Source organism: Pundamilia nyererei, unplaced genomic scaffold, assembly GCF_000239375.1.
Source record: "Pundamilia nyererei isolate P.nyererei 1_Seehausen unplaced genomic scaffold, PunNye1.0 scaffold00080, whole genome shotgun sequence".
NCBI lineage: Eukaryota > Metazoa > Chordata > Actinopteri > Cichliformes > Cichlidae > Pundamilia > Pundamilia nyererei.
Genome location: NW_005187481.1, coordinates 234,013 through 250,198, shown reverse-complemented (window position 1 = coordinate 250,198; position 16,186 = coordinate 234,013). Strand labels below are relative to the sequence as shown.

The window sequence follows — 16,186 nt, the reverse complement described above, 5'->3', positions numbered from 1 at the left end:
TGTGTGTGTGTGTGTGTGTGTGTGCGTGTGTGTGTGTGTACATTCATTAAACACAGCCACAAGACAACAGTTTCAGTTTAGCACATTATTGTTTGTGTTGTTTTCAAACTGCATCCTGCAGGTACTAAATATTAAATTAAAGAATAAAAGAATATGGATGTTCCACTACAGTTTCCGATAAACACAAGAGTCAGCACATTTTTATTATGTCAATGTACAGCTAACCCTGCAACATCCAGTATTATGAAACCCAACAGATGTTCACACTCAAGAGAATAAGCTTTTAAGTCACTGGTAATTAAGAACAGCCTATTCCTGCAATGTCATCTATCTAGACATCAGCAGTGACGCAGCCTTTGCAACAGGGGCTTAAGAGGAGGTTAGGATGAGCAGTACCCATGCTGTCCAGCAGAGAGCAGGCTTGTGGCAGTGGTGACAATGAGGTTGGTAGATGGAATACTGCTTAAAACTTTAAATCAGCTTTCAGCTGAGAAATTGAGGCCAAATTAGTGCCCACATTTCAATCTAGGCTGGATGAATTTACTCAGCAGGAGATGAGTTATAAATACCTTAGTGATACCCAGCCGAGCCTCCAGCTCTCTGCATTCCTGCTGCAGGGCAGCAATTTCCTTGTCTTTAGAGAGCAGTACATCGGCATGCTGGGCCAGGTCCCGAGCTCGCTGACGGGCAAATGCCCTCTTGTACTGTTCAACTGACCCAGGTCTCATCAAAGATGGGGAATTGACCTGCAAAGAAAATACATATTCATCAGCAGAAACATTGGAATACAGTCCTGAAGACACATGAGATATGAGTGGAAACTAAGGGGATCAACAGTTGTAAAAAGAACTGGATTCAGCAGAATACTTTTAAACTTTCCAAGTCTCATTCTGGTCTGCAGGAATGCTCTTGTGGAATATTAGTACTGGCACTGGTAGCTCACTGATTCATCAATAGGCAAAGACCAGCAAAGGACAGCACCAAGCCAATCAGTTCCAGTGCAGTCTTTGTTGGTGTAGTTTTACCACAACTGATTTATATCTTTCGGCATGGCTCTGCTCTGGAACTCTCCCATCCTTTGATGCACATACATAGAAAGTCAGGGAGCATGTCCTATATGTGATCTCCCATGTGGATGCATAAGAGAGTATCAGCTGACTTATCCAGTGATTTGAACTGGCACTGAGATGAGCTGATCTATCATGATTATGTCTGGCGTTGATGTCATGGGCTGTCTGACTATTCTAACTCTAACTCTGGATAATGGTGTGGTATGTAATTTAATAGATTCATCAACTAGAATGGCAGCTTCACTGATAATCTGTAATTCATACCAAGATCCTTGATTGTATTGTATTGTATCTTTAGTTTGAACATGTTAAAAAATATTTTTTTAATAATCCCAGTAACACATCAAAGATATACAAATTTACAGATATATATACTTAAATAAACATACTTGTGCACCCACACACACACTTATATATACATCCCTATTGTGAAAGTAGTGGGTGAGAGCACCCAATCAAAGCCCGACCTCCTCCCTGTACTTTGCAAAAACCATATTTTTGAACCGTTTTTTAAACTGAGTCATACTGGGACTTTGCTTCAGTTCTTTACTTAGTCTATTCCACAGCTTCACTCCACACACAGAGATGCAAAAACTTGCTAGTGCTGTACGGATGCAGGGATGTTTTAAATTTAATTCCCCCCCTCAAATTGTATCCCCCGTTCCCTTTTAGAAAACAATTTTAGAATATTGTCAGGAAGTAGGTTGTTTATAGCGTTATATATAATTTGCGCAGTGAGAAAATGAACCAGATCTGTGAATTTTAGTATTTTTAATTGTAAAAATAGTGGATTTGTATAATCTCTGTAACCAGTTTTATGGATTATCCATATGTTGCTTATCAAACATAGTGCTTTTTAATCATAAGTGAAATTTTCTAACTATAAAACAGTACTGAATAAACAGTGTAGGTGCCAATGATGACTATGTATAAGATGGTTTCAGTGTCTAATGTCTGTTATGTTAAAAAATCACTAAACAGAGAACAGGCATCTAAAGCTACTGCTGTATATCATAAGGAAGCAAAGGGCATACAGATATACATTTTTCTGACGCTGTATATTTTCCCTATTTCCTACCTGTGGGACTATTAAAGGTTTTCTTATCTTATCTTATCTTAAAGGCCGGTCCATGAAAATATTGTCGGACATAAACCAGTCCATGGTGCAAAAAAGGTTGGGGACCACTGGTACAGATGATATCTAACTAACAACCAGTACTTGTCCATCTGACAGTGCAGCTACTATCTGATGACAGCTCACTAAAAAGGCTTTTCATTAGACCAACTCATACAGTCCACAACAGGCACTGATCACCTATTACAATAGGAATATAATATAATATAATAGGATTACTTAGCAGAGAAGTGCTGTCTCTTATCCTGCAAACACTGCATCGTGAAGAAAAAGAGGATGTCCATTGGACAGTGCAGTTCTCAGATTTACAGTATTCATGAGCTGTCTCATTAGCAATAACAATGCATGGCCAGAAGGATTTAGTATTTGACAACTGTGTTTAGTTTCTGCAGTCTTTTGCTAGATCTCTTTAATAAAAGTGTATATTACATCTTATGGAACTTCTTTGTTTGAAAACATTTTCTTTTGCATCTCATTTCTATGCATTACAATATTTGGTGTACAAGGCTGCTTTTATTCATGTAAGAAAAGAAGATCACACACTGCACAACTCAAATTTTTACATATTTAATAAATAGTGTGTGAGGTGTTAATTCATTTTGTCATGTTTTCTTGTGTTGAGAATTTTTTTTTTTGTACCCTTTTATTCACATGCTCTGTGACTCTGTTTCTATCTTGTTATCAGGCATTATGACAATGTGATTTGGACTGATAAGGAGTCACTTGCTGCATGTGTGTGGTAGTACAGCAGGTACAGCAGGTCTACTAATCAGAAGTATGGTGGTTTGATCTCTGGCTGCTCCAATCTGCATGCCTTGGGCAAAATACTAAATCTCAATTTACTCGTGTGAGTGTGTGAATGTTAGATAGAAAACACTTAAGCACTTAAGAAAAAGTGCTTGTATGAATTGGTGAATGAGGCATGTCGTATGTGTTCTCAGGTAGAGTAGAAATGCACTATATAAAAACCGTGTACATGTACCATTGGTTCAGAGTCACTGCAGCCACACTGTTGGGCGACTCAGTTCGCTGTGGGAATGTTTGAGCTATTTTATATGTGCTGCATACCACTTTGAGGTTGGCCTCCTGCAGTTTCCGAGCCCTCTCTTCCAACCTCTTTGCAAGAACAGCCAGCTCTGTGTTCTTTCTCCTCAGCCGCCTGACCTTCTCCTCAGTCTCTGGGGCACTGCTCTTCCGCTAAACAAAAAAGGGATGCAGCAAATGCTAATACAGCAGCGGCAAAAAAATAAATCACGCAGTTATTCAGAAAGGCTTAATAATGATTCAAATCTGCAAGTTGGAACTCAAACACCTGCATAAAATGACTGAAGAAAAGAAGCAAAGGGAGTTAGATCTTTTTGTTCACCGTCTGTGCACCTGGCCTACTTTTTTACAAAACCTTCACTCAAGTCTACACGCCCTCTGTTATATTTTTAGTCTTACCAGCAGACCATTCTCCTCCCTTAGTGTGGCACAAGTCTTCTCCAGCTCATCCAGGGCTCGCAGAAGTTCAGAATTCTGACGCACCAGGAACCCATAGTCAGTACCATTCTGGAAAAAACAAAATGACACCAAAAACAGATGCAGAGTTTACCATCTACTGCACAGCTGTTTGTTTTGTCTCCTTCAGTTAAAATGTGAAAATAAGGGATTGGTTTTCATTCTGGCTTAATCCATGTTTTATATCTAACATGCAGAAAACCTCTGCTGTCAGCCACTGTTTACACAGCACTGTCTAATGGTGACTGACAGATGACATCTCACTGAAAAGGCTTTTCATTAGACCAACTCATTCAGTCCAGAACAGGCACTGATCACCTATTATAATAGACCAACTCGGCAGAAGAAGTGCTGTCTCCTATTCTGCAACACTGCATCATGAAGAAGAAGACAAAAATCTTGAGATAGCCTACAACCTTTTCCACCCGTCACATTCTCATATAACAACTTAGCTTCTTCCTTGAAATGCCCATTAAAAAAAACAAATACACAAATTAACTGATACTTTAACTCTCTTAAGCAATTTTTGATTTTAGCTGTCCCTCCTAATGACCCAAAGCCACTTTAGTGCTAAGCTCATCTTTGTTACAGAGATTTTTGCTAACTCTGAATTTTTATGTTTCGGGCTATAAGCCGCTACTTTTTGCACAAGCTTTGAACCCTGCGGCTTTTAGTCAGGTGCGTCTTTTCTATGGATCGTCCATGATTTTTGTGATATCGTAAGAGGATTTGTTTTGGTTGTTCCGCTGTTGTACGGCACTACGTTGCCTGGCGGAAGGGCATGTGATCAGACACACAAGAGTACAAGAGTGGTATGCTGGTCACATGTCCGTCCGTAGCGCGAAAGATAAACTTGATTAGCAAGAGCAAGAGGGGTATTACAGGAGCAAAGGAAGCTTTCATTCACAAACCCTCAGTATGGCAAACAAAAGAAATGCATATGATGCAGCTTTCAAATTAAAGGCAGTCGATTTGGCACTCAGCAAGGGAAATAGAGCTGCTGCACGTACCCTTGGTATAAACGAATCAATGGTGAGACGTTGGAGACGCCAGCGTGATGAACTGGCTCTGTGCAAAAAGACGAAAAAAGCTTTCACAGGAAATAAGAGCAGATGGCCCAAACTTGAAGACTGTATTGAAGACTGGGTGAACACACAGAGAGCAAACGGGCGAGGTGTTTCAACAGTGCAGATCCAACTAAAAGCCAAAACAGTCGCCAACAGTCGAAGATAGAAAATTTCAGAGGTAGTGCCGTTGACATTTGACCTGCCCCTCACTAGGACTGTTAACAAGCAAGGCGAATCAACCATCACGGTGAGAACCACTGGCCATGAGAGAATGAATTTCACTTGTGTGCTGGGCTGCACAGCATCAGGGTTTAAACTTCTGCCAATGGTGATCTTTAAGCGGATGACTATGCCAAGAGAAGAGATCCCAAGCGGCATCTCTGTTAAGGTCAACAAGAATGGGTGGATGGTGGAAAGCGTAATGAAGGAATGGCTGCAAGAGTGCTATGGAGAAGTGTGAAAACATCCACGATCACCAAAGGATTTCGAAGGGCTGGACTGCTGCGTGATGGAGAGGAGGACACTGCCACAGCCCTTCAGAAGGTGTTCGACTCTGACACTGACAACGAGGATTTCTTTGGTTTTGAAAGTGACAACGAAGGAGAGAAGCGGAGAGTGGATGATGAAGCCATCCTGAGCCTGTTCGTTTCCGACACTGGAGAAGAGGACTTTATGGATTTTAGTGCGCAGGAAGAAGAGAAAGATGGTGGTGAATGACTGACTTTTCTTCTTGTTAAAGCCGTGTTACTGCACCTGAGCCTAAAAGGTAGGCCAAATCTCTTTTTCTGGTGTGCTGTAGGTTATTGTTATACACTACATTTGTTACTCGTTTATAAAGCCCAGTACATGTTTCGTACTTGTAATTACCGTTACTTGTGCATATACGTAAAAAGTTATGCAAATATGTACCGGTAACTTGTTTTTCAAAATATTAATACAAGGGATGTGGTCCCAAACAGCCATCTCTTTCCTGACAATTCCCTTTGTGCATATTCTCTTACATATGGTAAGTAAACATTAAAACACCTGCGGCTTTTAGTCAGGTGCGGCTAATGTATGTACAAAACAGGATTTTCCCCTGATTTTAGCTTGTGCGGCTAATATTCAGGTGCGCTTTGTAGTCCAGGAAATACGGTACTAATTCTGCCACAACTTTTTATTTATTTGGTTATATTTTAACACAATTTATGCTGAGAAATTGTATTCTACAATCTGTCTATTTCCATAGTGTTTTCCCCCATTTTTTTCTTTCTTTCTATAGAAGATGTTGGTTTCAAAATTACTTTAACAATAAATAAACCAAGTAAATGGGGTTCAGTTTTGTTTTTATTTCACAGTGTCTCAATTTTCTGAAATCAGGATGGCATGTCCCAGTCCTAATGTATATTTAATTGTTGTATTCAGGTGTTATATTTTAAGTGCACCATGAGGTTTATAAAGTGTAATTAGGTGCTGCAGTAATATTGGTGTGAGCTTGTGAGGGGCAGCTGAACAAATCAGCAGTCAATGTGGCAGAAAGTCAATGTGGTGATCAAGTCTGTCATGGGTGTTTAGCAGCCACATGGTTGAAGCCTGGAAGAAAGGAAAACCTCAGATTGGTTGTTCATCTAAATGGAAGTGATACCACCCTGCCTCTGTGCCAGAGATGCTCTAAATGAGCCCTGAGGCTCAGACGTAAAGGTTGAGATTAGAGCTGCTGCCCACAAATGCAATGATTGCATTTAGAGCAGATGAACAGATAGCTATAAACCCAACAAAAGCTCCATCCTTACTGTAATGCAGCACATTTACATAATCTGAGTTTGGCTGCTCACATATAAGGAAAATGCAGTTATAACTGAGACAGATATTAGCCATGGAAGATCCCAAGCATATGCTAAACTAGTATGAAATAGTCTGCCCACGGTTACCCAATGACAGCAGCAAAAAAAGACTGTGACATATTTCAGGTACTGTAAGAAGCATGCAGAAGTCTCCATGTGTGGAACACCTGCTTACCAATATGTCTACGTAAAACTCCTTATTATTAACCTAAAACCACCCTCTTTTGTATCACCACAGACAATAGGAAAACATTGTCATGACACAGTTCAGATTAAAAGAGTGAAACAAACACTAAACAATCATGCAGCCATCATCTCATTTATGTTGTCTTGGTAACTGCAGCAGACAGGTGATCAAATGGCTCCCTGGTGGGATTTTAATGCTACTGTACCTATTACTGAAGTCAACACTAATGGCCAGCTGTTTACTAAGAGAGCAGCTGAGGCTCCTGTGCTCATAAAACAATGGAGATGCTGTCTACCTGGTTAGTGGGTTACTAACTACTATTTATTTTCAGAATCTGGTTGAAAAAAAACCCACAAAACCAAAAAGGAATGTGTGGCATTGGGTTACTAGATAAGGCATGATTTAGCTATAAATACAAATGTGCTTCTAAATTAGTTGTGAAAAGCTTGCAGTCAAAGCACGATCTGATCAGTGCAGGGGAAAAAAGATGCATCACGGACGGTTCTTATAATCAATACAGGCATAGAGTCAGCAAGTACATTCCCCTTAAACCTGAATGTCCTCTTTGAACTAAGCTGGCATGATCCAAGACAAAAGGAATTTTATTATTCACAAGTCTGACTTAAATGTTTGAGACGTGAACTGCTTAAGCTGTTTCAAAACTTCACATTTAAGAGGATAACATCAAGATTTTCCAAAGCAAACTGTGGTTTTGAGAAAACAATGCATTTTTCTGCAATAACCATTCAGGGTAGTTAAATTTAGTGACTCTCTCCTTCTGACATCTGCTGCTTTTACATATAAAACAAAAAAACTCTTGCAGTATAGTCATTCATGTTTTCCCACATGTTTCTTTCTTTCAGATCAAGTTCACAGTTCATAAATAAATGCAGAAAATCCCTGCAATCCTTCATCAGAGTGTTTCCACCCAGAGGAAAATATGCCATAACCCTATAATACTCTTTAGTAAAGGTAGCACAATAGCTAACCAAAGTTTAAAGAACAGATAAAAAAAAAATTGTGAGCAACACTTCATTCTCAGACTCTGTGCTTGCTGATGACACATGAATTTTTCAGGGACACACGGACAATGCCTATTATTATATAACTGTCTCAGGCTGACTTATCTATTGAGTCATACAGTTAGACATAAAAAAGTACTCTTGTGGAAAAAAAAAATCCATCAATCCATCGTCAAATCTGTCTTAGAATCCAAAATACATTAATTATTTTCAAGGTATAAACTTACATATGAAAAAAACCTATGATATTTAGCAACATTTGATAATACTTCAGCATTGCACTAACATAAAAAGATGGAACACATGTTTATTAGAGCTCTGGTAGTCTAGAAAGGAGTGAGGCTAATATAGCTTTGGGAAAAGTGAAAAATAGGAATGAAGGTCCAATCTACAAACTACAGTAACTCCTTGGTTATGCAGGAAGTAGTAAACTACTACAGTCATGTGAAAAAGAGATTAAGCACACCCCACGATCCAGTAGCTTATAGAACCAACTTACACAGCAGTAAATCAAAGTATTGATTTTCAGTTTGACTTGATCAGTCTTACACATTGTTGTGGAGAAAATTTTAACCACTCTTCTTTTTACAGCATTGTTTCAGTTTATTGAGGCTTGGGGGCAACTCATTTAAGGTTTCACTAGAGCATTTCACTGTGTTTGACAGTTGGTTTGGGCTCCTATTGTTGTACATCTCCGCTTTGGTCACACTGATAATTAATGTGTGTATTTGATTAAAAGTACGCTAAAGAAGTGTACTTACTGCTTCCAGTGTACTTAGTTTTCCACAGCATTGCACAGTCCTATGAAAATCTATGTGCACATGATAAAAATTGAGGCATTAAAATGCCTTTTCTTTGCCTGTAAAATAATAAATATATCTGTACAATCTGCTTTATAAAAATAAAAGCTGCTCATTCTTGCCTATGATGACATTGTTCAGTTTTTATTTGTCATATGCAAGTTAGCATAGGGTCAACATTGCAATGAAATGTACTGTAGAATCTGTTTTGGCTTCAGGCAATTTCTCTTGTGCCTTCTCCAACTAAATGTACCACCCTCATTGGGTAATTTCAGCAACCCTCATTGTGCACCATGACTTTTTATCCCACTGCTTCTTGTTTCCAAGCTATGTCCACCTTGGTCGATCATAACAGTCAGATGATACATCATACAAACAACTCAATGAGACCATCTTCTCTGATAAAATCCCAAACATTTTGTGCTACATGCATTTGGGTTTTGAAGCTCTCTCACTGTGCAACAGTCTGGACTAACATCCACCAATAACACCACTATTCATTCAAGTTTTCCATCTTTCAACTGATATAGCACACGATCATGAAGCTTAAGATGAACTGGTTTTTTTTTTCTATTACAAAAAATATAGACTTTTAGGTCTTTAAAATGACTACTCACTCACAGAAAATAGTTTCACACAAACACTGCCATACTTTCCTGTGCAGTGAAAGTGACTGTAAGTACGCCAAAGGAAGGGCAAACTCTGCCAATCACATGACTGTTACAGTTTTCCATCCCAGCAGATATTAGCATCACTGACCTTGTAAACAGAAGACAAAAGGGACAAAGAATACGTTTTTCAATTTTTTTCATTAATCCATATACACAACCTAATCAGACTAAAATGCAAGACAGTATACGGTTCAGTTTATTGAGTCATGGTTGGAGGTCTTGGTCAAACCCCCAACCCTGTGATTAGTGCCCCAGTCTGCTTCTCGTGTCAAACAACCCTAAAGTAACAATAAAAATGAAGTTTACAAGAGAAATCCAGCAGGATCTTATAAATGATCCCCTTGAATTGCTTTTATTAGTGAGAGCAAGCCAAAACTGACAAGGTTGAGCTTTTTAAAGAGAACAAGCTAAATTGCCTTCTGATTATCTGGGTCAGTTGGTGTTTTATATGCCTCTAAGGTTCAACATGAAAATGGGTTAGGGACTTTCTGGCCTGCCTTTCGTGGGGGTTTTACTGGAAACTCTTACCTAGGGAAGCAACACAAAAAATGCATAGAGAGACTAATTTATGAAAAATAACCTTTGTACTGAAATAACTATTCTGAGCGTGTGACAGGTTTTATTTAGCACTCTTGTAAAAAAATATAAATATGTGAGGTGAGTCAAATAGGGAAGTATTAAAAACAGGTCATGTATATGAGAATAAACATTTTTTATTTATTCTTGTATTTAATGAACTTGTTTTATTAGCACTACTAAAAGATAAATATGCCGTTTACATGGCACCAATTTTCACCTTCTCCCTTTTAACCCCCTTTAACCCCATATTTCATTTCATTTCTCACTCAGCCCTCTTTAATATTTCATTTCACAGTTTTTCTGCTGCGATGTTTGCTGAACATATTAAAAACTACAATATTAGGCAAATATCAGTGCAGACATACAAATTCTGGGAATGGTAAACTAATATAAAAAAGTACAAGGACAGCAGAAGAGCATGTGTAGTAGATGATACATTTTATTAGATTTTTGAGACAAAAGAGGACTTTAGAAGATAGAACAGATCATTAAATGTTCAGAGATTTATTCTTACATATTCATAAGGTTGCAACAGCCAGATTGTTCTTTTGTCTTGTATCCATGGGGAGCTTTTGTACCAGAAACACCAACATCAGCATTTTTAGCTGAGCTAAAAATCTCCTGCTATAAGCCTCTGAGGAGACTACAAGACAAAGACACAGACGGGCAATGCTTTGCCTTTCTTAACTCTTTGCTGGGCTTAGATCATGCTTGCTGTCTTAGTGCTGACTAAGTAATAAATAAAGGGAAATAAACAAAAAAAGATAATAATAATAATAATGTGTATAATAATAATAATGAGCTGCATATGTTATGTCAATTCAGGTTAACGGTGATGTTTTTTTTATTCAATGTGCTTCACCACTACCACAACACAAAAACTGATATACTTAAAAATAGCTGCCTCCCTAGCAAAATGTAGATTCATTTTTATAAACACTCACTCTACAACCTCCATGTACATGCTGCTGACTTTCATTCATTGGCATGAAGAAGGCAGCCTGCTGAATCTGGAAATGTGCCTTAATTAATAGAAGCCTCATGTGCTTCTAGCAATACTGGAAGAGGGAAAAGCCTCCGCCCACAGACCCAACCCTCAATCACTGAGCGGTTGCACAGACAACTCATAAACACAGCTTTAATTACCAGCGCAGGCGAGAAAAAGAAAAATGGTAATGATGGCTTGGGAATGGCAGCCCTTCTCCTGATGCAGATACTAATGGACTTTATGGTATCAGTGAAGTGGTACAATTTAAAGTCAAATTAGTGATGCTCCTTATCTTGGCCTGCAGTAACACGAGTGGTTTGCTAATGAGGTTGTGTAAACTGCTAAGTTGTCAAATACCCTCAAAAGACATGAATCTGAATCCCTTATTCCTTCAATTTTAACAGTATTATTATTTAACATGGTCCTGATTATCTGCAGATAAACCTGCTAATGCACAAAAATTATACACTTTTATCTGCACATAATTTTTATATCATTGGAAAGATCATTTCAAAGCTTGTGTTTTAAGAGTCACCAATATCTAACTCACTTACAGGACAAAAAAACAGCAACAGCAACTGCGTAAGCATACTTGCAGTCTGTAGCACTGCAAAACTTAGGAAAGGCTGTTCAGCAAAGCTGAGGCTTTTCTCTTTAAAAAAAAAATATGAGAAGAGCAACAAAGCTGTTTGTGGCCTGGGGTGTTTTATAAACAGCAGCTCTTGCTCTACACTCATATATAAGTCATGAAGAAACCCTCTTTAGTGTCCTCTCAAATCCCTTCCTGTATTCATCACGACTCACCTCCCCCAGGGTACCTGACGGTGACAGATTAGGGGGTCCTCTCTCATACAGCAAGAACAAAGAGCCAACACAGGGCACCCCATTACTCCCCCCCACAAGGCGTCCGGCAATCTACCTCTAGCTCATACAAACGTCCACTGGGTGAGGTTGTGCAAAAACAAAATCCATTGTCTGGAGATAGCTGTTAGTCCCTTTTCATTTACCATATATGGAGGATAAAAAGAAGAATACATGTCCTTAATGTCCTTCACATGATCTGAATGTTCTAGCTTACATCTGGCGATCAGACTAGAAATCCTGATGCAAGCACATATTATGATGTATTCATTCATGTTAATTTACCTCTGGAATCAGTAGCGATTCCATGTTTGATCCAAGTATAGACATAAATATAGAGGCCATGATGACTGTGTTTAACCATTTGGCAGATGACGACCACAGATGACCACAGTAATTAGATTGCATACAAGCACAGCTTTCCATTCATCTCAAATCCCCAAATAAAAATGCCACAACCCCCTCGTCCCCCAGAGACTTAATAAGGTGTCAGACATGCAGAGAACATCATCTGGCCTTTTAAAAAGGCAAACATGAAAAGAAGGAGGGGTCACTAAATTATTTCATTTAGTACAATGTCAGGAGAAAATGGACTGATGGGAGACAGTATGTAGTTGAGATGATTTGTGTCTCCTCCCACCCCTCCACGGGATCAATGCCAAGGGCGTCAAAAGAATCCTTCATCTTGTTGGAGAAAACTGCATATGCATACAAGCCCCTTAACCCCCTGCTATGGCCCAGCAGCAAGCAACTTAATTTGAGGAAATTTGAAGAGAGTTTTTTACGGAATTTATATTTAAAACCTCATAGATACGTCATTATGTGGATTTATGAAGTGTAATGGAGATAGATTAAAGTGACTAGAGATCATGCTCATATATTCATATCCACAGCTCTGCTTATACTGTACATTAAAATTATGTCCATACTGTATTGCTTCCAAAACACAAACTCTGTGGTTTGTGTTGGACATCATGGTATTGAGTTTAGAAAATCAATATCAAAGAGACAACACAATGGCCACATGTGTATTCTTCCAAAATGCATGCGCAACTGCGGTTAAACTGCCTATCTATCTGCAACCAAAGTGAGCAAATGACAACTATGGGCACACCATTCAGCCACTTTCATTCTACAGATTGTCCTGACCTCAACAAGCTGCAGTGCATTCAGCCAGAAATGGAAGTGTTTAAAATTAATTGAAAAATTCTTCCAACCAGGCCCACAAGGACCCTGTCGCTACTCTTGGAGTTGCCAAAAATCAACCCTCCTACTCTGTCATTGTCACAGCAGTTTCCCCCAGGCAGCATCTCATGACTTGGAGCCCACTGATGAATGAGTGAAAAATTCCCCAGGATTCCCAGAGACAGAGACAGGTCAGGTACAAACACAGTAAAGCATAGTTAGCTGTTGTTGAATATTTGCTTTCTCACTCTCTCGGTCACGTTAAAGAATGATTGGACTGTCCTTGACCTCAAGTGTTAACACAATATTGCTCTGCAGTACATTAGATCAGGCAAGATCAGCTTTAAAAGCAACCATTAAAAAAGAAAGATGGCAACACAATTTAGAAGCCAGGAAGCAGATAAACTGGGGTGGCTGTAACTCAGGTGGCAGAGCAGGTCAGCCACTAATCAGAAGGTCAGTGGTTCGATCCCAGGCTGCCTCCTGGCTGCATGCCAAATATCCTTGGGCAAGATACTAACCCCATGTTTGCCTACTGGTGGTGGTCAGAGGGCCCGGTGGCGCCAGTGTCCGGCAGCCTCGCCTCTGTCAGTGCGCCCCAAGGCAGCTGTGGCTACAATATAGCTTGCCATCGCCAGTGTGTGAATGGGTGAATGACTGAATGTAGTGTGAAGCGCTTTGGGGTCCTTAGGGACTAGAAAAGCGCTATACAAATGCAGGCCATTTACCATTTGCAGGCCATACTGAACAGTTTTAGAGTACAGGGCAAACAAGAGGCGGAGGCAAGTTTCGTGATGACAGAATTTTTCGTATAATGTAGACTGGCTAGGAACAGACAAGGAAAGGTCAAGTCAGACAGGCTGGGAACCATGTCGCAATGTCCAAACACCACTTTAGTGCTCCACAACAAACATTAACAAGTCCTCGTACAAAAAATTCCCATCTGGTAGATTTTCCTGTAATGAAAGGCTGAGGTGACCTTTTTCTGATGACCACAGGATCAACAAAATGAGACTCCCTTTCATCCTGCAGGCTAAAAGCATTTCCCATTGTGAAGTAGAAAATAGGTAATCATGGGTTTAATCTTGCTAGCACGACCCAATGATGTAGAAATGTCACAGGCAGCAAAGAATGCTTGAAAAATGCCAAATACACAAGAGTGTGAATAGACCTGGCAGATGTAGGAGGAGGGATGACGAGATGCCCTATGTGTGATATAAGCTAAAGACTTAAAGAGGCAACCAGTGAAGAACTCTCTATAAATGAGCTAATGATTCAATCTTATCTGCAGGGGGGGGAATGAGGGCATGAAAAAAAAGGTCAGGGAGCAAATGGGTTGAGCAAAGAAAGAAAAATGAATATAAACTTTAATGCTCCTGTCAAGTGTGAGATATGTAAATGATGTTCTTAGCTAATGGAGGATGTACACTAAAGACTGGCTGCAGTGCTGCAGAGAATTTCCAGCACTGCATAAATTATGGTGTTTTCAGTTTTTAGAAGCTTTCTTTATATATTTCAGGCTTTGCCAGAGCAACTGAGTAAACCTGAGAAAACGTGTGAGGACACAACCCTACCCTACATATATAGTGTTGAACAGATACCCAGTCTACTGGGTCCACAATGTTAGTAAAAGCAGCGCAACGTTTGATCTCAGTTTCAGCCAGACAGCAGAGAGGGGGGCATTCATGTGCCCCCCTCTAGGGATTACCCCCCTATAAATTATTCGCAAGAAATAACATGGCTGGCCAATATAAAACACACACATTTCCACACATGGAGGAAATAAATCTTAAATTCGTGTTACATTTTTCTGGATTGCTTGATACAATTGTCGGAAAATCAACTGCTGTGACCGTGAAACTCCATGATTATTCCATAATCAATTTGCTGACTGAAAGAAAATCAATCAGCAGTCCTTCTGCTTCTTCTTCCTCCTCCTAGCGTTATTCCCACACTGCGGGGTCTGCTTTTCTGCAAAGCCGCCTCCATTCGGCCGATCTTCTTCACGTCGTCTTTGATTCGGTCCATCCATCGCCTTTTTGGTCTGCCCCTTGGTCGCTGGTCTTGGGGGCTGAGTCGCAGTGCATTCTTGCCACTGAGTTTTCGTCACTTCTGACGCCGTGCCCATACCATCGCAGTCGCGCTCGTTGCATCTTCTCCGTGATCGGCGCAATGCCCAGCCGCTTTTGGATGTTGATGTTCATGACGTGGGACCCATCGTGTCAGGCCCAGGCACCATCGCAGCATCCGCATTTCCACTGTGTGAAGGTCCTGTTCGTGCTTTGAGGTGGCCAGCCAACACTCTGATCCGTAAAGGGCCACAGGGCGCACTACGCTCTTTTAGATCTTCGACTTAAGGATGTCAGGCATTCGTCGGTCGCACAGGACACCAGTGACTTGGCGCAACTTCATCCAGGGCGCATTGGGTCGTACGTCTGGCAGGATGTCGTCGTCATTGTTGATCATTGATCTGAGGTGCTTGAAGATACCTTCGCCAGGTATTCTCCATTGATGCTGATGGTGCCGTCGGTTTGGGGGCCAGCTTCTAAGTACTCAGTCTTCTTGGTGTTCAACCTCAGCCCATACTCACTCAGGCGTGTCTTCCATTGCTGCGTTTGGCATTGCAGCTCCAGCTGCGAGGAAGACCGTCAGCATAGAGAAGCGTCCAAGGGTGGGGTGCTTGGAGGTCAGCAGTCACGGTGTCCATGCAGAGGATGAAGAGAAGCAGGGACAGTGCGGAGCCTTGGTGCATGCCCACAGTAAGGTTGAAAGATGGTTATGTTCCCACTGGGCTTCTGACTGTGCTAGTCACATTTCTGTACAAGAGCTTGATCCAATCGACGTAGGCCTCTGGGACCCCATGTGATCGCAGAGAGTGCCAGATCAGGTCATGAGGGACTCGGTTGAAAGCCTTTTCCAGGTCTGCCTGCCGCGTCGTGTATCTGACTGGCAACGTTATCCCAGATGGTGTCTACTGGTCCATTGGGGTCCACGATGAAGTGCCCAAGTGCGTCCACTAGCTGGTTTTTGCACTCGTGAAGGCGCCACCATTTAATCTTCTGGTTGAGTCAGGTGACCAGGTTCTGGTGGGGTCTTCGGATTAGCTAGTAGTCGATTTGGATGTCCCTGCCGCCACTAGAATATGTAATGATATGCGCTAGAGCTGGGCGATATGAGATTTTTTCATATCACGATATGTTTTTTTCATTTCAGGCGATAACGATATCTATCACGATATAAGCCAAATAACTATATTTGTAAGATTTAAATGTGCCGTTGCTCACAAGTAAAATGTGAA

General features: G+C 40.5%; 1 protein-coding gene across 18 annotated transcripts in view; it reads right to left on the bottom strand.

Moving 5' to 3' along the window:
- tspoap1 (TSPO associated protein 1) overlaps window positions 1-16,186 on the bottom strand; it is a 75,280-nt gene that overhangs the window by 38,022 nt on the left and 21,072 nt on the right. For all 18 annotated transcript variants that reach the window (XR_001290433.1, XR_001290434.1, XM_013912060.1 and 15 more), the window contains 3 exons: window positions 3,649-3,756; window positions 3,274-3,402; window positions 570-746 (listed from right to left, as the gene is read on the bottom strand). Coding sequence is in view for 16 of the 18 variants with exons in the window: in XM_013912060.1 (XP_013767514.1) it covers window positions 570-746; window positions 3,274-3,402; window positions 3,649-3,756 (414 nt within the window). In the remaining 2 variants the exon portion in view is untranslated. The remainder of the gene's footprint in view (window positions 1-569; window positions 747-3,273; window positions 3,403-3,648; window positions 3,757-16,186) is intronic.